At 47.5% G+C, this 22,399-nt stretch overlaps 1 protein-coding gene across 2 annotated transcripts in view; it reads right to left on the reverse strand.

Annotated features, from left to right (window-relative positions):
* The window catches only part of LOC119390145 (peptidyl-prolyl cis-trans isomerase FKBP8), a 35,908-nt gene that overhangs the window by 8,208 nt on the left and 5,301 nt on the right, over nucleotides 1-22,399 (reverse strand). For both annotated transcript variants that reach the window (XM_037657707.2, XM_037657706.2), the window contains exons 4-10: nucleotides 20,656-20,743; nucleotides 18,283-18,393; nucleotides 14,924-14,998; nucleotides 13,055-13,085; nucleotides 10,986-11,072; nucleotides 10,093-10,182; nucleotides 2,085-2,162 (exon numbers count right to left, since the gene is read on the reverse strand). In XM_037657707.2, the coding sequence (XP_037513635.1) occupies nucleotides 2,085-2,162; nucleotides 10,093-10,182; nucleotides 10,986-11,072; nucleotides 13,055-13,085; nucleotides 14,924-14,998; nucleotides 18,283-18,393; nucleotides 20,656-20,743 (560 nt within the window). The remainder of the gene's footprint in view (nucleotides 1-2,084; nucleotides 2,163-10,092; nucleotides 10,183-10,985; nucleotides 11,073-13,054; nucleotides 13,086-14,923; nucleotides 14,999-18,282; nucleotides 18,394-20,655; nucleotides 20,744-22,399) is intronic.

Below are 22,399 nucleotides of genomic sequence, written 5' to 3' on the forward strand. Positions count from 1 at the left end.
TTTTTGTGTCTCTTTAAAAGGACGACAAAGTGAAACATTAACATCAGTTTAGAGCAATCAATTGTTCTTTCAGAACTCCAGTGCCATTAATTTTGCCATTATAGGATACTTATTAAAAGATTAAATCGATTTCGAAGTTTCATTTCTGAATTTTGTGCGAAAATTTCATCATGTGAATGTCAGTGTGACGTCGCGAATTTCAAAGAGTTTTCGTTTATTTCGGCCACATTGGTTCAACAAACTTTTTGAAACTTCCCATGTGAAAACGTTGGGTCCCTCAGCACATAATGCAAGCAATTTTTACTGATAAACGTTTATGTAAGCTTTAGCAGATGCCGTCAAAATCTATGACGTCACGGCGTCATGCTCAAGATGGTGTTGCCACCTGTATTATCTTTTTGCATGTTTTCTCACTTACCAAGCGCCCTCTCGCTGTAAGAGTGGTGCTTTCGGTACTGCAAAATTGTTATATTTAGTAACACAAGAAAAATCGCTTCTCTTATTAAGCAGAAATTCAGGGGAAGATGGAAGCTTGAAGAGATGAAAAATTCGTGAACACGAGGTGTCGCTGGAGTTGACGTTTTTGACAAGCAGACTTTTCTTCAAGGCTGTAGCTGTTGCATACTTGAGGAAGAAAAGTGCGCTTGTCGAAACATTGCCTTCAGCGACACCCTATGTTCACGAATTTTTCATTGATCTTTAGTGTCCCTTTAATGTGCCCCACACTGCAAGTACAGTGCTTAAAGGGGTCATGAACCACTTTTCCAAGTAATGATCTAATGACCTCAATATCGGAGTTTACTGCCTCTCGAATCGATTGCCGCAAAAATTTCTCGAATCCGTCAAGAATGAGCAGAGTTACGGGGGTTTGGCGCACGCTCTCAGCGCTTTCTCTCTTTTCTCGTGCCAACGAGCGCACTGGAAGCTAGACAGGGAGGAATGGCACTGGGGTAAGAAGTTACGTCAGCGCACGTCATGAAACGCGATCGCTCTCCCGCTGTGATTCACATGCACGAGTGCGGCTACCGTGTAAATTTAGCAGACAGAGGAGTGCGGCGCGGGCAAGTGGCGGCACTCCGTGGCAAGAAGCTCATCTCATCCGGCTATCGGCCGATAAGCATGCTATATCTCTTGCGACGTAAACTGGCAGATCCGCGACGTCAACGTGCAGGCGCCCCCCGCCCACCGACGAGAGTGAGAACCGGCCTCTGTTTGAAAAGAGGGCGCCTGAAGAAACGGCAACTTCGCGCTCCGCTTGTGGCCTGTACGCGGCGCGCACGACTGTGATATTTTGCAGAGCAGTTCAGAGCCGTGTCAGCTTTCCGCAGGATGTGTTTTTTCAACAAGCCCAAGGGGTGCTTCATGACCCTTTAAATGAGTGAAAGATGTAACTTTAGGATTGAACAATATATGTGCGTTTGCCTACAATATCACGCATGCAATCTGCAGCTCTGTTCACCGAGTGCGGTTCCCTGCAGAACTTAAGCTTTCACTCACGTCAACGAACTCAGCTCTAACAATATAATAATTTCTAGGGTTTAACGTCCCAAAACCACGATACGATTATGAAAGACGCCGTAGTGGAGGGCTCCTGAAATTTTTACCACCTGGGGTTCTTTGACGTGCACCTAAATCTAAGTACACGGGCCTCAAACATTTTCGCCTCCATCGAAAATGTAGCCGCTGCAGCCAGGATTCAATCCCGCAACCTTCAGGTCAGCAGTCGAGCACCATAACCACTAGACCACCATGGCGGGGCAACGAACTCAGCTCTCTCATTAGCAGAAGTGCAGATGACACTGTGCCTTTGCCCCTTTCCTTTCAAAAGGAAAAATAAAGCTTTTACCTACCTGCTGTGCGAGATGTTCGCGGCTACAGCGCATGCTCAACTTCTACTCAAGGAAACGGATGACGCCAGTGGCAATGACAATTTCAATCAGAGAGTTGCTCACCATAAAGAAGGTTCTTCACTTTAAGATAGTACTATTTTCTTTCATTCTTAACAAGCTAATCATTCGTAAGGACTTGCTTGAAAAGCAGTTAAGTCTCGGAGTTGTTCTCAAGTATGAGGAAGTTGCACAAACCTTAGTATCAGGCTCCAGCTTCAAGGCTTTCTTCAATACAGAAACGGCTTCGGAATAATTGCCTTGGTCCGCCAGTATCTGTAAAGAAATGAAGAAAGCGTTCATGTTGCATTCCTCGGCCTTGGAATAGGAAGAACTAGTTATTTGCAGTAGTAGCCGTTTGTGAATGTGACGAGAAATTCCCAGAGTGTACCACAAAACTAGCTGCTTCTCGCGTTGGGTACATGCGTGGAATTTCACTGTTTGTTCACAGGGTTTATACAGGCCCTGAAGGCAGAAGTTCAAGAATTTTTAAGGACTTTCAAGGCCCCAAAACATTGCTTTTCAAGGACCCATTTCAATAAATGATCTAGTACCCTTCATAAAAAAGAAAAGAAATACACCATGGTCAACAGCGAGTCCATCGACCGTTGTGGGCAATGGGTGGTGCCTAGTCTGCAGCTGCCTGTTTTTGCTCCTGATACAACGATAGATGCCACAAAGAACAACGTGACGGAAAGCCACTTTGAATGCTACACATCAACCAAATGCTAAACTATTTGACATGCAAATGAGCTCGTTTTCTAAACAGCATGCCTATACATATACAGAGACTAGGCTCGCACGAATGTTCGAGTGCTCTGTATATTCGAACGAATATTACGGTATTCGAATTCGGTTCGACCCAGATTTTAAATTTCTGATATTTTGATGTATTCGGGGCGAAATAATATCAAAATTGCATGCAAGTACTATACCAAGGCTTTCAGTCCCATTAGGCTAGCCGCAGTGCTATTGACATCACGCCTACCTCTTGACTTCAGGCAAGTGACATGGCCAATGCATTCAAGAGTGCCAACCCGATATGGAACTTTTTTTCTAAATACCCCGCCAGACCAAGAAGCTCAGTGTCTCAGGTGCCACGCTATTCTGAAGATGCCAACGAGGAATATAACAACTCTGGCGATACATTTAAAGAAGCACCCGGATGTATTTGCGGCATTCGAAAAGGAACGTTGTGCACGGAACAGTGCGCAGTGTTCTGCTGTCGCTAAGCCCGGCATGCAACAGCCTTCAGTAGCTGACAGTTTCAAGCCAAAACTTCAACATATGGCGCCAAAGGCACAGCGGATGACAAAGGCTATTGCCGGATTCATTGAGAATTTTTTATTTTTGTTTTGTTAATTGTAGAAAGGGGCACCTTTTATGGTGTAAATAGCAAGTTGTCTTTACCTGTGATGTTGTTCTTTTTTTTTTTCATTTGAACCATGCTATCAATGAGTTTCTGCGATTTTTTTTTCTTTTTCTTGCTGTGCAAGATGTAGCCTTTTAAAGGGGTCATGAACCACTTTTCCAAGTAATGATCTTATAATAAAGAGGTGAGACACGGCCTCGACAAGAGAAACTGTAATATCAGACAGTAGGCCTAGCCAGCGCGAACAGCAACAACGTTCAGCACGAGCACTTTCTGCTTAGCGCTGACGATCCGACTGTCTAGCTCTTCAGGGTGCACTTCTTCTTCATCACATCTTTCCCCCTCGCTGAAGACGGAGCCAGTTGGGTGTACTAAGGTGTCGTAAGAACAACGGGTTCGTGGTAGGGTTTGAGGCGATCCACATGAACAGTTTCGCGGCCTCGGCGACGCAGGTCCGCAGTGGGCGTGAGGGGTTCGATGAGGTAGTTGACGGGAGAAGTTTGCTGTAGGACGCGGTAGGGTCCATGGTACCTGCTGACAAACTTCGAGGAGATACCTGGCGCAGAGGTGGGAGGCACCCACAGCCAAACAAGAGAGTTGGGCGAAAACTGGTTGGGGGGCCGTTGGTCGTCATGTCGAGATTTCTGTAGCCCCTGTTCTTCAGTTGTAAGGGAGCGAGCTAGTTGCCGACATTCTTCTGCATAGCGAGCAGCTTCGGAAAGTGGTGTGCCCTCAGACGAGTCGAGTCGGTAAGGAAGAATGGTGTCGATCGGAGACGATGGTTCTCGGCCATAGAGTAAAAAGAAGGGAGAAAAGCCTGTCGTCGCCTGGGGTGCCGTATTGTAGGCGTATGTTACGTAGGGAAGAATAAGGTCCCAGTTCGTGTGGTTAGAGGCGACATACATAGAAAGCATGTCGCCAAGAGTTCGGTTGAAGCGTTCGGTCAAGCCGTTTGTTTGCGGGTGATATGCGGAAGTACAGCGGTGAATCACATGGCATTCAGCGAGAAGTTCTTGAATTACATCCGCGAGAAAGACGCGGCCTCGATCGCTCAGGAGTTCACGAAGAGCACCATGACGTAGAACAAAGCGTTGAAGCAGGAAAGACGCAACGTCACGTGCCGTCGCGGCTGGCAGAGCGGCCGTTTCTGCATATCTCGTGAGGTGGTCAATCGCCACAATAACCCAGCGATTTCCGGCAGATGTGTATGGCAGAGGACCGTAAAGGTCGAGTCCAACCCGGTCAAATGGTCGCATTCGGCACGGCAACGGCTGCATTGGTCCAGAAGAGTGGCAATGATCGGGCTTGCGGCGTTGGCATTCTGTACAAGATCGAATGTACTTTTGCACAAATGTGTACATGCCGCGCCAATAAAACCGAAGACGTAGTCTGGCGTAGGTTTTAAACAGACCAGCGTGTGCACACTGTGGATCGGCATGGAAAGCAGCACATATGCTAGCGCGGAGTTGCCTAGGTATGACAAGTAGCCATTTGCGGCCGTCAGAGTGGTAGTTGCGGCGATAAAGGATGCCATCACGGACGGCGAAGTGAGAGGCTTGTCGGCGTAGCGCTCGAGATGGCGGGCGGGGGAGTGCACCAGAGAGGTAATCCATCAAAGACGCGATCCACGAATCTTTGCGTTACTCCAAAGCCATGTTGACGGATCCTAATGGTGAAAATAAGTTGTCTAGAATGGAAACACTCGCAATGTCAGTGGGAACAGGCGAACGCGAAAGAGCATCTGCATCGGCATGCTTCTGGCCTGAGCGGTATAGAACCCGGATGTCGTACTCTTGGAGCCGGAGAGCCCATCGTGCCAAGCGGCCGGAGGGATCTTTGAGGGAAGACAACCAGCAAAGTGCGTGATGATCGGTAACGACATCGAAGGGTCGACCGTAGAGGTAAGGCCGAAATTTTGTAATCGCCCAGATGATCGCTAGGCATTCTTTCTCAGTTACGGAATAGTTTGCTTCCGCTCTTGTGAGTGTGCGACTCGCGTACGCAACAACATAGTCTTGGTAGCCGGGCTTTCGTTGTGCGAGGACTGCTCCAAGACCGACACCGCTAGCATCCGTGTGGATTTCTGTAGGAGCACTTGGATCGAAATGGCGCAGTATGGGTGGTGTTGTGAGTAGCTGACGCAGCGTCGCAAACGCATGATCGCAAGCCGGGGACCACGCAGATAGATTGGAGTCTCCCTGAAGCAGGTCTGTCAAAGGTGCCATGATCGAGGCGAAATTGCGAATGAAGCGGCGGAAGTATGAGCAAAGCCCAATGAAACTACGCAACTCTTTCAAACACGTGGGCCTCGGGAACTCTTTAACAGCACATAGCTTAGCGGGATCAGGGAGCACGCCATCTTTCGACACGACATGTCCGAGAATGGTCAGCTTGCGTGCCCCAAAGTGGCATTTCTTTAAGTTTAGTTGGAGGCCAGCTTCAGCGAGGCATCGTAAAACCTGCTCCAAGCGACGAAGATGCGTGGGGAAGTCTGGCGCAAATACCACTACATCATCCAAGTAGCACAAGCATGTGTTCCATTTGGGACCTCGTAGAATAGTGTCCATCATGCGCTCAAATGTCGCGGGCGCATTACAAAGGCCGAATGGCATCACATTAAATTCGTATAAGCCATCCGGTGTGATAAATGCAGTTTTTGGTCTATCATCGGTATCCATAGGCACTTGCCAATAGCCAGAGCGTAAATCGAGGGAGGAAAAGAACTCTGCACCTTGTAAGCAGTCTAGAGCGTCGTCGATCCGGGGCAAAGGATAAACATCCTTTCGCGTTATCTTGTTGAGACGACGATAATCTACGCAAAAGCGTATAGTGCCATCCTTCTTTTTAACTAAAACAACTGGTGATGCCCACGGGCTATTTGAGGGTTGAACGACGCCGCGCTTGAGCATGTCACCTACTTGTTCATCAATGACGCGGCGTTCAGTCGACGATACACGGTATGGTCGCTGCCGTAGTGGTGGGTGAGTACCTGTGTCGATCTGGTGGCATACAGTCGATGTTCGGCCTAGACAAGTGCTCTGGCTATCGAAAGCTGGGCGAAATTTGTCAAGGAGGCTTACAAGGTCACGGCGTTGCTGTGAGTTGAGACCGTCGTCGATTACATGGTTGAAAATGTCGCCAGCGGATGTGCCATTCAGGGGACTACAGAAGAGGGCGTTGACCTCTGATGAACCATCAGGAACGGCCAACGGAGTGATGGTTTCGCAAGGTTCGATTGTGCCGATACATTCACCGCGAAGCAAGGTAATCGGGAATGGATTGCCCACAGGTACGTCGGTCACACCACCTTGAAGGGTAAGAAGAGCGGTTGGGAGTGGTGAGAGGTGGCGATGAACAAATGTAGCGGAAGGCGTGAAGAGGGCGGTAGCGTCGGAGGCAGCAGAACATGATACATGGGCCAAGACAGTAGCGTGCGGAGGGATCTCGGTGTCGCTAGTGATAATCACCTTCCTGCAGGAAAGAGGACCGTCGGCAGGTAGAGCATCGTCAAGTGATGAAAAGGCGACTTCTGCACGGGCGCAATCAATGACGGCTTAGTGACGAGACAGAAAATCCCAACCTAAAATAATCTCGTGAGAGCAGTGCGGAAGTACGACGAACTCGACTGTGTAGGGCATTCCTTGAATTAGGAGTCTGGCAGTGCACGCTGCGACAGGCTGGACGGGCTGTGCTGTGGCAGTGTGAAGAAACGGACCAAAGAAGGGGGTCGTCACTTTTCGGATTGAGCGGCACAGTTTTTCGGCGATGACAGAGATTGCGGCACCCGTATCGATGAGAGCAAGAACAGATACACCTTCAAGAATGGCATTAATAACATTTGGCGGCGAAAGAAGAGGGGCTTGTACTTTGCGACGATGACGCAGTTCTTGCCTCGGGAACTGCGCCATTTAGTTTTCCGTGTCGGGTGCAGATGGACGTCGACGCATCGGAGAGAGCGAGCGACGACGGGGAGAAGGAGAACGGCGGTCAGGAGCTGGTCGAAGGCTTGGTCGCGGAAGTTGCAACTCGCGGTCTGAAGCGTAGGGGAACGTGGGGCCGTACTCAGATGCGCTTAGGTCGTCACGTAAATGTGGTGGTCGGCGGGCGTGCGACGTGTCCGGGTAGGCCACACGAAAAGCAGATTGGCCGGTTGTCAGCTGTGCGCCAGGGGTTGGCCACTCGATGGACTGGAGGTCGGGGCGGCGTAGTGACGTAAGGAGGAGTAGACAACGGAGGCGGCGCGCGCAAAGTCGGTGGTCGTGGTCGTGGTCGTGCTGCTGCTTCGGCGTACGTCAATGGAGCGGTGACTGGTGGTGCCAGCTCTGATGGAAGGACCTCAGACACTTGATCTTGTATGATGTGTTGTAGAGAGGGACTGAGCAATGTACTTCGTTCCGGCAGGCTGGGGATGAGCGAGAGCTGGCGAGCAACTTCTTCGCGCACAAAAGCTTTGATCTGCGAGAGAAGGACGGGATCTGGCGAGGGAGTTAAGCCGGACAACGATTCCTGGTGCGGGACAGGGCGGCGGGTGACGAGGCGTTGACGGCGGAGCTCGTCATAGCTTTGACACAGCTCAGTAACTTGGGCGACAGTACCCGGGCTTTTGGAAATCAGCATCTGGAATGCGTCCTCGTCGATTCCCTTCAAGATACGCTTGATTCTGTCCGCTTCGGCCATGGTGGTATCGACGCGTTTGCATAGGTCGATTACATCCTCAATATAACTGGTGAAGTTCTCGCCAGGTTGTTGAGATCGTGACTGTAGGCGCTGTTCCGCGCGAAGCTTTCGAACAGCAGGACGGCCGAAGACTTCGCTGAACTTAGTCTTGAAAGCTGCCCAGGTCGGAACGTCGGTTTGGTGGTTCCGAAGCCACAAGTGAGCAATGCCGGTTAGGTAAATGCTGACGGTGGCCAGTTTCATGGTGTTGTCCCATTTGTTAAGGACACTCACGAGTTCATATGTAGAAAGCCAGTCGTCAACGTCGTGGTCATTAGTGCCGCTGAATATTGGAGGGTCCCGCTGACGGACCGCGCCGGAGCATGCGGTGGCCTGGGGAGCAGGAAGCGGCGGGCTTGTGTTGGATTCGGTGGTCATGGCGGCAGGTAGAGTCCGGCTGCGCAACTCCAGGATGTCTAGGAGACCTAGCAACCTCCACCAATTATAATAAAGAGGTGAGACACGGCCTCGACAAGAGAAACTGTAATATCAGACAGTAGGCCTAGCCAGCGCGAACAGCAACAACGTTCAGCACGAGCACTTTCTGCTTAGCGCTGACGATCCGACTGTCTAGCTCTTCAGGGTGCACTTCTTCTTCATCACAATCTAATGACCTCAGTATCGGAGTTTACTGCCTCCCGAATCGATTGCCGCAAAAATTTCTCGAATCCGTCAAAAATGAGCAAAGTTACGGGGGTTTGGCGCACGCTTTCAGCGCTTTCTCTCTTTTCTCGTGCCGACGAGCTCTCTGGAAGCTACACAGGCAGGGATGGCATGGGGGAAAGAAGTTACGTCAGCGCACGTCATGAAACGCGATCGCTCTCCCGCTGTGATTCGCGTGTGCGAGTGCGGCTACCGTGTACTGAGGAGTGCGGCGCCGGCAAGTGGCGGCAACCCGGGGCAAGAAGCGCATCTGATCCAAACGCCGCTCTCGATTTACGTCGGCTATCGGCCAATAAGCATGCTATGTCCCTTGCGACGTAAACAGGCAGATCCGCAACGTCAATGGGCAGACGCCCCGCCCACCGACGAGAGTGAGAACCGGCCTCTGTTTGAAAAGAGGGCGCCTGAGGAAATGGCAACTTCGCGCTCCGCTTGTGGCCTTTACGCGGCGTGCACGACTGTAATATTTGGCAGAGCAGTTCATAGCCGTGTCAGCTTTCCGCAGGATGTGTTTTTTCAACAAGCCCAAGGGGTGCTTCATGACCCCTTCAACTAGTAGAAGGAAGCACCTTCTCCAGTGCATTTGGAGCTGCTAGTCCTTATGCCATTATTTTTTTACTCGAAATATATTAGCAGAGGATTTTCAGTGGTGTTCTATGCATGTGTGTGTTCCCAGTTATCTGTGTCAATGAAGAGCACTTTCATTTATAGCTAGTCCATGGACACAAGTTTCTTTTACTGGTTAAGATATGTTGTCACAGGATTCTCCGAGATGCGTTTGTTGTAACCCCAGAAATAAACGCTTTTTGCACAGAAAATCTTTGAACTGTTCAGTTTCGTTCTTCGGACAACTGACAACTATTCAAATTCGTTTCAAAAGTATTCGACCTTGAGGACTATTCGCTTCGAACTCACTTCGAACCAAAATAACACTATTTGCGCAAGCCTAATAGAGACATCCTCAATTGCAAGGTGAACGTGAATATGGATACGCGACAACTGCATTCTACTGTCTGTGCTGCCTGAAGCACGGAATTTTTATTTTATCTGTTGTATCTGGATTGCACAAGTTCTTATCATGAATTTCTTTTTCAACTTGTAGTTTTGGTGAACCACACTATTTCATACACTGCGAGTCATGTAGTAGTAGTACCATTTCTCCATGCAAAAAGTAATGCAAGAGGGCAGGAAGCTTTGAAAGAAGATTTTGAACAGTACATTATGCACTTTTTCATGAACTTTTGCATTACTGTGTACATGTAACAACATGCCACAGCTTTAAATATTACAGACACCCTGGCCTAGCTGCAGTTCGTGGACTAACTGGGCAGACAAGTTTGAGTTGCGTCAAAACTCTGTTTTAAAAGATGTTGGAACACTATCCCAAACACCAGCAACAACAACGAATAAAAGAAGAAAAAAAGATAACAAACACAGACACACAGCAACACTGACCTTTCCCTTCCGGTACAATGCCTTGACGTTGTTAGGCTGAACTTTCAGAACAAAGTCCACCGACTTAAGCGCTGCTTCATAGGCCTTCATCTGGTCAGAATGGAAGGATAGCGAATGTAAAAAATTGTTAGGAGAGCAAAACAGCACAAAATGAGTAAATAAATAAATTAAACACATAAAAATTCTGTGACAATTTACTTCATTTCCAACACACATTTTGACAATGAGACTTCTTTTTGCCAAGCTCTTGATTTGTCAAAGGCACAAGCTACTTTTTTTTTTTTTATTGCTCAAGCACGAGGCTTCCTTTGTCAATTCCTTGGAGCAAAACAAACTGAGTCTTTTACTAAGGAACTGCCCCGTGTATGTTGCTTATGAAACTAAAATGTAACACTTTTCACGTTGTCTTCACAAAAAGCGTGCGTAACATTGAGTTATCTAAATTTGTTTGGCTGCGGCAAATGCTCCTTGCTGCAGGGAGAGAAAAACGAAACTCGCGCAGCTCCTTTTGCAATACAAGAAAGACGACTCACTGAAGTGCCATACTGTACCCACGCTGCACTAATACGTACTTGTGGATCGTCAAGACTCAGGCCTTCTATAGCTCTCTGTTTTACTCCCCCTTTCCTATCCTCATGTGTATGGTAGCAAGCTGCACAATGTCTAATTAACCTCCTCGTCTTTCCTTCATTCACGCTCACTCTCTCTCCCCAATCATGGCTATGGCCATGATTGGCTTTGGCTAACAGACCCAGTGATACCAGTTATAAACACGCACGAAAGTTAATGGAGGAACGGCTGCCACCATAGTACACATGGCAATCAAAAAGAAACAGAGCAGTAAAGCGATGAAAGCACTGGAACAATAAATTCGTGGAATGCATTCACCATACCTTCATCTGCGTTGCTGTTAGGTTGTTGTAGACTTTTAACCGTGTATCCAGCAGCAGCTGGAGGTCAGCGGGCGACTCTGATAGGTTCTGCAAAACACAATTTCAGTGTCGACGAATGCGTCATGAACTTGCAATGCTGTAGCATTTCTACAACTAACTATCCTAACATGCACATATGCCTGTGTTCCTGCACGCATGCATGTGTCCACACAAGGTGATAATTTCCTTAACATGAATGCAAACAAATGCACAGAAGAAAAATGCAAAACAACCAGGGAACATCACCATGCTGAAAATTGGGCTGCTGAACTAATACCGAGGTTACTAGCAACGTGAAATTAGAGCTGTCACCAATCTTTCTGATTTAACTTGTTTATGCCCACTTTTGAAAACCTTTCTCTTTGTTATTCCATAAGAGCTACGCAGTCTGTCTACTTCTCACCCTTTTGTTTTTATTTCATTGATACAGGCTGTGAGCATTCACTTACAGGGTCCATTATGAAAGTAAAGAGCATAATTGTATTGTGACGCGACTATCCAAGGCAGTGTGGTAAAACCAGTCGAGCAATGTTGGGGGGTATGCCCTTCCAACGTAGATGGTCGCCAGTTTACTCTGAGCAGAGTGAGCGGAAAGACATGCCTCCGCGTAAAATGTTTTTCCTTTCATGTTTGTAACACGGTGCAATGGAGCATTCGCTTGAACAGCGATACACTATCAAGTTTTCCGTAAAGCTTGGAAAGAATACAACCGAAACATTCCAGATGCTTCAAGAGACCTTCAAGGACTGCATTTCAAGGTTACAGTCCAGGAGGTGGCACAAGGTGTTCAAGGAGAGCCGGGAGGAGGTTGCCAACAAGCCCCATTCTGGACGCCCAAAAGTGACCAGAACCGAGGAAAACGTGGATTGTGTGCGTGAAGTTTTGCGTCCCGACCACTGACTGAGCGTCCAGAAAATTGCTGACATCCTACACACGTACACATTTGCGGTACACGGGAGAGCGACCGAGGATCTGCAGATGTGCAAGGTCTGTGCGAAGCTTGAGCTGACAGTGTTGATGAAAGATCAGAAAGAGCTTCAAGCTTTGCGCTGTCAAGAACTGTTGAATTTGATTCAAAATGAGCCCAACTTTCTTAACTCTGTCGTAACCGGAGACGAATCCTGGACGTTCGAGTACGATCCAGAATCGAAAAGACAGAGCAGTAAGTGGCACACAAAATCATCCCCCACCCCAAGAAAGCGCGAATGAGCAAGTCTCGCATCAAAACGGTGCTCACTGTCTTCTTTGATGCCCGAGGAATCGTCCGTTTTGAGTTTGTACCACAGGGAGAAACTGTGAACCTAGCCTTTTACCTGGAGGTGCTCAAGAGATTGAAACGCCGGGTCGCATGTGTGAGGGCTGACATCAAGCTCCATTATGCCCCCAGCCACACGTCCTTCATGGTTACAGACTTCCTGGCCCGGAGCGACACCCCGGTAGTCCTCCATCCCCCTTACAGACCCAACTTGGCTCCTGCAACTTTTTTTTGTTTCCCCGACTGAAGAGAGAGCTGAAAGGAAAGCAGTGGGAGACTGTGGAAAACATCTAAAAGCATGTTACAACGTTCCTGAGCGACATTCTTGTCAAGGACTTTCAGGGGTGCAAACGCGGAATGCTGCTATTTCCAATTCCAATGCCATATTCTATGCTATTCTTATCATCCACCACTCACGGCTGGCTGATCGCGTTGATAACACGGACGGACCGTCATTCTGACCACTGGCCAAGCGCGAAAAGCACGAAAGGCATTGGAATCGGAAATAGCATCGTTCCGCGATTGCACCCCAGCGTGCCTTCTAGACGTGGCAGACACGTCTCCGCAAGTGTATTGATGCAGGGGGAGAGTATTTTGAAGAATTTTAAGCATTTGTACATGTCCGATCAATAAACCTATTTTCCCCAGAAAATGCGCATTACTTTTATAATGGACCCCATCGATAACAAATGTCTGTGCCCCATAGAATGGCATGATTACTAATACTTATGGCTACTAGTTATCGCTCCGGCAAGTTAGCCAAGTTCTTCCTTACCAGACCCATGTCGTCAAGAAAATCCAATGCCCTGCAACAAAAAAAAGAGGTTAAGAAAATTTGATTAAAGAGGTAGAGGTAAGAGTACAAACACAATGCCCAGTGCAGCGTGAATCCGTATGTGATAAAAATAAAAAAGGAACACCAAACACGTGTTCCTCTTTTAGTTTTGATCATAATGCTTCCTGACCAGACGGGTTTCCATCAAAAGCTCAACTTCATGAACCGGTACGTGTTTGGAGGAATCAGAAGAGCACAAATCAAATATTTCAAAACATTTCAACCCTCCCATTTCCACACTAAGATTATCAATGATGCCTTTAACTCAAGTTCTTGAGTACTATAAGTATGCTAAACATCCACAAATTTGACTCCACTTATTTCCACCTCACAATCCCTCCAAACATTAATTTTGGGTATGACTATGATGTCACACCAGGTATGATTCTAAGGGATGCTGTTTGGTTATGATACTAAGTAAGGTTCTTTAACATGCATTAAATGTCAGTAGGTACATAGGAATTTTTGCATATTGCACCCATCAAAATGCGGCCACTGTGTCCAAGAATGGAACCCCCATTCTCGAGCTCAGCAGGGCAACACCCTAGCCAATATTAAGCTACCATGGTGGGTGAAAATAATAATGATGTAGGTATGGCAACGATTTTGAATGCAGTGGCTGCATAGTAGTCCAGAAAATGCGGATATCAAATGCAGTGTGCAGGATGGACTATGTGACCTGCAACAAGAGCTGCCCAAGAGTGAGAGCGAGTCTAACAAGGTTCCCATGATGTAAACTCTGTACGCTCCGTAACTTTTTAAAATCGCAAGAACGGAAGGCACACAGCATTTTGTCTTCTATTAACTTGGGTGCGTATTACATTTGGGTACTCATTCTTCTAAATGTACTGCCAGATATAGACAGGTCATTTCAGCCAATCTCATCCACCCTTGACAAGCTTAAGTTTATTAATGTCAACTGTCCTAGGTACAGCCTAACTCTGCAGTTTTCACAAATCAATGTACCATCCTCCAAACATAGACCAGTGTTTGTTAGTAGACAAAACAAATAGCCAAAAGGTACCCTATGGCATCACCACCTCAAGTTTCAATGTTCAGCTATGGTCCTCAAACAATGCAGTGAGAGCTTTTAACAAGGAAGCTGTTCTAGCTCGGTGTAAAATGCCTGTCGCGACCCAAAAACCTCGCCTCGCGCGTTGCCTAGCAACCAGCTGCGCTGCAGCTGGGCAACACCTGGCATAGCCATGCATGCGCGGAGCCAAGTCACACCTATCGACGGAAACACCACGTGCAATGGAGTTCTGCTACGCCGCAGCTGGTCTGACGCAGATCGCACATGCGCAGAACCGGGTTTCAGCACGCCTAGTGTTGCTTAGCACCCGGTAACGCCGCAGCTGGCCTCACATAACCGCGAATGTGCAGAGCTAAGAGAGGGGAGAGGGAGAGAAAGACGGTGGGCTCAGGGACAGCAATTTGAACATATTCAGAGTGGCAAGCTTAGCACATATTCCGGATCCGCCTGTCACCGTCCCTTGGCTGCCGCTTCTTCGGCCAAGCACGCTGGATTCAATCACTGCCGGCGTTGTGATTTCTGTGCTGCAGCACGACGAGCTGAGGATCAACCAGCTTCGCTGTGCCAGCTTCACGCGACTTAGTGCAAACTGCTCCTTTTTTTTTGTGGCTGTTTCTGCGATATGGCGTCAAAGCCATGTCAGCCACTCTATGGTAAAGTTGGGAAAGATTGGTAGTATACTATACTATCACAGCAATTATATCGCCTTCCCAACACGGTGTCTTATAAATACCACCACCACAAAGATATCAACACACATATAACAGATCTCTTACCTCCTGTAACAGTGGGCTGCATTAGAGTAATCGCCACGGCTGTACCAAAAGTTTCCCCTCTCACGTTTCGCGTCACTGCAAACAATTGAAGGATAGCGTCAGTGAAAACTTGACAGATTAGCAATACACTTTGTTCAGAGCGTGGCGCGTGAGAAACTCATATAACATTTGGAATGCATAGAACAGGAACTCTTGTGATGACAGCATATCATTTCACGGCACTGGCAGTGAGTTCAAATTTCTCGAAACCAGCTTTAAGCAGAATGGTTTTAGGAACTGATTGAAAACTTAGAAGCTCCATGTACTAAACAACTTCCATGGTGCAATTACACAACCCTCAAAGCAATTAACTGAGATAAGTTTGCTTAGAAAAAATATCGTCCATAATCACAAAAGTGATTATCAAACAAATTCTGATGCTGTTATCAGCAAAAAGTTGCCATATTGTCACGCCTTCTTTCTCTCTTGCATACAAACTGTTGTCTTAAAGACACTTGGTATACAGTAAGAGCTCGTTAATTGGACACTCGTTAATTTGGAAATTCGGATAATTCGGATGGCTCTATTGGTCCCGGCCAAAGTTAATGTCAATCTATGGGACCAAACCTTCGTTAATTCATCAGAATTGGGCTCCGAACCGCTTCATTCGGACAAATGCTGATGGCTGCCGCTACACAAAAGTGTGGTAAAGCAGCGCTGGCACCACTGGAGCGAAACCGAAACCTGAGTGACATCGCCATCGTCATCAACTAGAGGGGGCGATCGCAGCGTCACCGAACGTCGGCGTCTTCTTTCTTCGCTCCACTGCGCCTCCGACGCCATTTTCCCTTGTGTTGTGTCGGCACCGTCTCTTCTTGCGGAGTTCTCTTTTTTTCCCCGTTGTGACCGTGTTTACATGTGAGGCCCGAGCATGCGGCAGTAGCTGACGATGGCATCAACGAGGTGTCAGCCGAGTCCGCCGACGATGACTGCCCGACCTTCGATGTCGTCCTTCCCACAGATATAACCCTTCAGGACTACATCGCGATTGATGATTGTGTCGCCACGACTGGTCTCCTGCCCGATCAAGAAATTATTAATCATGTCGTGACCTCATCGCACCTCACAGGAAGTCTCGGAGGCACTTTTGATATTAGAGGACGTTTGCCTGAGCACTTCCGACAGTTTGCGTACTGTTGGCCATTTGGAAGAGTTAATAAAAATTGTAATGTCAGCCGGAATCTGCGCGAAAACGCAGACGACCATTACAAAATACTTCAGCAAATAAAGGTATGCTTCTCCAACTTGATTTTAATGTTGTTTCTTCTGGTCATTCGTTAATTCAGCATTCGGTTAATTCAGACATTTTTTCCGGTCCCGTGAAATCCGAATTAATGAGCTTTTACTGTAGTATGTTGATTAATATCTGTATTAACTGCCATATTTCAAACAGTTATGGATGTTACCTACAACTAGCTCGATGAGCAATACAGTCAAATCTCGTTACAACGAACACCACATTAACGAACATTTCAAATTAACGAACTTTTAAGAAATCCCGTACCGACTGCTTATAGTTTCAATGTAAAAATATTTCACTACTACGAACTTCAGAATAACGAACATTTCAGAATAACGATCGTTATTTAATTCCCGTGTAATCTTAACAACACCTCAGTACTACGAACTTATATCCCGAAATGCGAGGATTCTTAGATTTCAGTGTATCGGTCATGGCAGTCGGAGCTGTAAGGTAGCAGACGACGCAGCGCGAAGAGCGGACACCCTCCCGCTAAAACCTGAGATGGCGACGGAGGCGAACTTTTTTTTTTTCCCCTTCGTTGCGGAGGCGACAACGCATCAGGTTTCGTAAAGGCCCAACCGCATGCATAGCACGCGACTACCACGCGACTTTCGAGCGAAGGCGACTGCGACAAACGGGCTCCGTCGCGCTGCTCGATTGAAAACTATTGCGCGCACGCAGGCAAATTAGGAAAAAGAATTACAGAGTAGATGAATGACAACATGTCAAATTTAATATTGTCTTGTTTGAGATACAGATGCCATAAAAGCGTTTCGGGACTTCCTTTTTTCGCAACCTTATGTTTAACCGCGGCAGTAGTATCTGCTGTGATCCCATGGGGCGCCCGGAAGCGTACGCTGCCTACGCTACGTCGCACTTTGCAAACTGCGTTATGTTGGGGTTAGTCCACGAGGCGCATCTCGACAACGTTTCCTCTTGCTGTCATAGAACGTTTAAGAAAAGCCGCAGCGCCTCACATCGTTGCTTCGCAGGGAGAAGGGCTACCTCACGCGACGACGTCACGACGTTGTTGACATTGCAGCAAGCTACCACCAATGCAGCAAGCTACCACCGAAACATAAAAACGAACCGTCGATCATAAATGACGACAAAATACGGCCGCTGCCTCGCTCTCCGCGTGAGATGGGGCTGTAAATAAGGTAGTCTATAACTTTCATTCCTTGAAGTACGCGCCGATTGGAAGCATCACGAGCAAATTGCAACCGAAGCAAGGGTCAGAGATGCTGCCATGTTGTTGGATATCGTCATGCTCACTTCCGGGCGACAAGCGATGTTTTCTGGCTTTCCAGAAACCTGGGATGCTATCGCGGAACGATTCTATTTCAGATTCCAATGCCTTTCGTGCTTTTCGCGCTTGGCCAGTGGTCAGAACGACGGTCCGTCCGCGTTATCAGCGCGATCAGCCAGCCGTGTGGAATCGGAAATAGCATCGTTTCGCGATTGCACCCCTGCGACAAGCGACGGCGATGGATGGCCCTCCGCGACAGCAAATCCTGTCGGCCGTCGCTCAAAACTCGCGTGCATGCAGTTGGGCCTTAAAGGATTGCAGCGATGACATGGACGACGATGTCACGGTAGCACCCGAAGCACAGATGCGTTGGACTACTTGAGGAAACTCCGCATATTCATAGAAAAAAGCGGAACAGCGACCGAAGCGGCGGATAAAAATGCGGACGATCTAGAATCGTTCGTGACGCAGAGTTTGTGCTGCACCCGTCAAAAAAAAACGATCACGGACTATTTCAAATAAACGTGCCTTGTCTGACGTTCACGTGTGCATTGTTGTGAGAAACGAGTTCAAGGACGTACCGTTGCAAAGGTAGGTCGTTTGCGTTACTGAAATTCTATTGTTATGGAAAATTTTTGGGCTTTCACTAGAACGACCTTTCAGAATAACGAACATTTTTCCGCGGTCCCCTGAAGTTCGTTATACCGAGATTTCACTCAGGCATTGTCAGACATGGCATGAACACAAAACAAGCTGGTAGACTATAGAGTCAATAACATGACATAATTCATGAGTGAAACTTGGCCGTCCTGCAACACACAAACGTACCCAATGGAGAGGCGTTCTTGGAAAGGCAAGTCAGTCTCATCTTTGGCAGGATAGGTGTCCAGCAGTTCCACGTGGAAGTGCAGCTTTGCCTTGGGGGGCACATCTGGCTCCCTGAAATGGCAAGCAAGACTCCTTGAGCATCTACCTAACTGATCCTCATTTACTCAAAGCTGGCAATGTCTAATACACGTGCAGAACGTATATACTTACGTACAATAAGGCAGGAAAGAAAAGCTTGCAATCTTAGCACATGAGTGTGCTCGAAAGACAACGGCAAAGCTGACATACAGTCATGTGCGAATTGTATTACCACGGCCGCTCGATGAAAAACACACGGTGCGGCCTGCCGCGTCGAGGCGCGGGCAATGGGCGAGAGCGGGGAAGCGGAGTTGACAGTTGTCGCCGCATTTCGCTAGGAGGGCGCCAGAGGTAGTGGTTGTTTTTCTCCACATGAATCACTCGCACTGAGTGTTACTCAAGACAGTTTGTGCATGTGTGATATTTTATACGTTAGGCAAAATGCCGCTTAACTGTTGTGTGCCGTTGTGAATCCACAAATGCATTGAAGGACCCGCAAATACGCTACCACGAGCCTAATGACAGGTCCCTGATGTGCGCCTTGCATTTTACGGAGCAGGACTACAAGAAGACCGAGAAGTTGAGGATACTTTTGCCAACGGCTGTGCCGACAGTGTTCCCCGGTTATCCAAGCTACATGAGCACGAGGAGCACGCCTGCTCCGAGGAAGAAGCGGCCATGCTCCGAAATAGAAGCCGATAATGCGCAGTGGCGTGCCGAGTGCTCGGGCAATGCTGCTTCAAAATAGCCGTTTTGTCATTAGCCAAAACAGCTCGTCAAGTGACAGCACTGAAGCCACAATGCGAACTAGGGAATGAAACGTGTGTGGAAATGGCATCATTTTCAGATGCATCATGTCAAACTACATTCGACCTTGTTAACTGGCAGAAGAAGCTAAAAAAAAACGCGCTGCTTCCAAGCAAAGATCGCTTGTATGAAAGGAGCACTGCAGGCCCTTCAAAAAAAAGTGGATGAGGCTGAGGAGCGCGCGCAGTTCTATGAAAATAACACGGACATTGCCTGTTTTATGAAGGTGCTCAATCGTGCTGTGCAAGGTGACAAGACTGCAGAGTTCGTTAGAAACCAAGTTCGCAGTTTCTCGACGAAGAAGCACCACTACGGTGATGTCATTCTAAGGGAATGTGTAATTTGGTGAAGAAGAGCACTCAACAGCGGTACCCCAAGTGGCAAACCGATTACTATGTTTTGTAATAAGAGGCTTGTCAACAACATATATTATTCCTGTTGGATATTTTTTCACGAGATGTCTGAAAGGTGACCCGCTGTTCTCTATGACCATGGAGGTGCTGAAAGTGGACTTGCGGGGCGGACGACCACGCCATGGAAGTCTGCAATGTATCAGAAAGCTCTTACGAACGCTTCTTGCCAACTGGGCAGGAAATGTTAATATGTCTGTTGAGCGTCTCGTACGCTTGGCGCAAAAACCTCTGACCAGGAAGGTGCTGCGCCTGTGATTCCAATAACACAGTGATCCTTTTTTCACGCACGTGCAATAAAGCAATTATGACTCCCCTGATGTTCACAATGCTTTTGTTTCTAAGGTGTGAGCAACAGTCATTCCGGAAATACAACCGCACCTGTCAATGAGTGACTCTCCTGTTGATAAAATAACTGTAGCACAAACATACATTATCGAGGGTGAACAGCGCAACGGCAACAAAAGAGAGAAAACATGACGCGAAAAATTGCAACTCGCACGAGCAACCACTTCAGATAAAACTAACACTCGCTATATTTAGGTTGAAGCATCGCCGGCGCACATTCAGTAGGACGATTACCAATATAGTTAACGCTAGAGCAAGTTTATTGTAACCCTTTAAAAACTAACAAGCGCATAGCAGCTGCGCTGTCAAGCCGCGATCCGCCGCAATAATTCCGGCGCTCTCGCTTTCGGTCTCCCCAGAGGCTCCCCTACTAGTGGCGCCGCGGCGGCAGCCAAGGAGCACTAGGTGCACGACGCAGTATTCGCTCCACGCGGCAGGCCCATCGTGTGTTTTTCATTGAGCGGCCATGGTATTACTTTTGGACCATGACGCCTTTCACCAAGTGTCACTGTTATGTCGTCATACTCACGCAAGATGTTCTACTAGCAGTACCGAAGCCTGTGTAAATGCTGCCACAACTTTATTAGCAAAGTGAGCACAGTGAACCTCAGTGTAAGCTCGTGGAAGAGAGCTGTTCAATATCCCAATCACAATCAAATTTTTTTTTTCGCAAGGTGGCAACAAGAACACATATCTAATCAGTACGAATGCTTGCGTACTGTCATCTCACCTTCCCTGGTCTCCGTAACCCAGCCTGGCAGGGACCACAATTTCGGCGATTTCTCCTTTCTCCATGAGGGCAAGCGTGATGTCCAAACCTGCACAAAAACGTATCACAGAGCTTGAGAGCACGCCTCCACAACACAAGACGAGGCCAGACTGGATATCACTTATGTGAGTAACATATGCTGCAGAACCTGCCATTAACCTTTCCTGGGCCAAGACTTCTTTAGAACAGAGCTATTCAAGACTGCTATTAATTTAAAACGACTTTCATTGCCAGCTGCCTCGGTTATTGCAATCTACCAGAGGAACTGTGCACAGACACTCTAGCACGTTACCTATTTTGAGAAATAGAGAAACATATCAAGAACTGGATGTAAAATATTAAATTCTACGGTTGCCCGTGCCATAACCATGATATGATTATGAGGCACCCCGTAGGGGACACCTCGAGATTAGCTGTGACCAGCTGAGGTTCTTTAACATGCACCTGAATCCCAGTAGAGGAGCATTCTGGCATTTTGCATCATAGAAATGCAGCCACTGTGTTTGGGAATCGAACCCGAGTCTTTGTGCTTAGCAGCGCAACATCACAGCCATTAAGCCACCACAGCAGATAAGGAATGAACCTACAGGTATGCCATACTTGGCAAGAAACCTGCAGCAGTTAAACAGCAACATGGTAGACATTTTGCGCGTCCCATTCTCAGTAGAACAAAAATGGCAATACACACAACCGTTGCAGCAAAAAGATGCAATGACAAAATCCTCCTTTACAAAGTGAGAACTCATTATTGTCTGTTAGTTCTCATTAATATTGCGTCTAACAAATAAAAATGAGCCCTTAAAAGTCATCTTCTTTCCTTCCTCTACAAAGTGGCTACACAACACGATGTGGCCATGTAATGACTTCGTTCACACTTATGCAGGCTTCATTCAGCTTATTCATTTTACTTAAATTCACTAAGAGTGAACAGTATATACATAGCTGGTAGAGGCAAAACAGTGCAGAAGTACGGGGACTAAGAAAAGGGTAGACACGACACTAGCGCTGACTTTCAACTGAAATTTTTATTGAAGAAACATCATAATATCCTCTTACTGCACATGCTCTTACAAGGCAACAAAACTCATGGCAACACTACTGGCTAGATACAAGGCAACTAATCTTAACACTGTTAACGATTATAATAACTTAAAAAGGAAATTTCCTTTTCCTGGAGGCCTTTTGAAGGCTGACTGACACAGTTACGCCCTGCCTTCTGTATTCGGTGGGCCTCGAAGATTTCGCGCGTCAACTAATCGTGGTGGCGGAAAAGAATCCTCGTTCTAGAAAATTCCATGGTGCACCCGCAATCTCGGCAGTGTATTGCCAGGTACGTGGAGCAAACATTGCCTCTCAGGGCATTTCCTCCGTCAAGAGTTTACGCATCGCCCCGATTGACCAATGTATACACTTCCACACATGAAGGTTCGCTATGCTGTACACAACGCCAATGGCACATGCCGCAAAAACATTCGTGTGCTTAATGTAACATGAATCCTTCACCAATGGGCCTTTTTCTGCATGTTTCTGCACTGATGCGCACACATTGTCAACCTTATTCTTGGCTGCGAAAACAACTTCAATGCCATGATGCGAACCCACCTTCTTTAGCCTATGCGAGAGTTAGTGAACATATGGTAAAACGGCAAGTTTTTTCTTTTCCTTTTCTTTTGGTGGTGCCGCGTCTTTACCTTTCAAGTTACAC

This window comes from Rhipicephalus sanguineus, chromosome 4 (assembly GCF_013339695.2).
Source record: "Rhipicephalus sanguineus isolate Rsan-2018 chromosome 4, BIME_Rsan_1.4, whole genome shotgun sequence".
Lineage (NCBI taxonomy): Eukaryota > Metazoa > Arthropoda > Arachnida > Ixodida > Ixodidae > Rhipicephalus > Rhipicephalus sanguineus.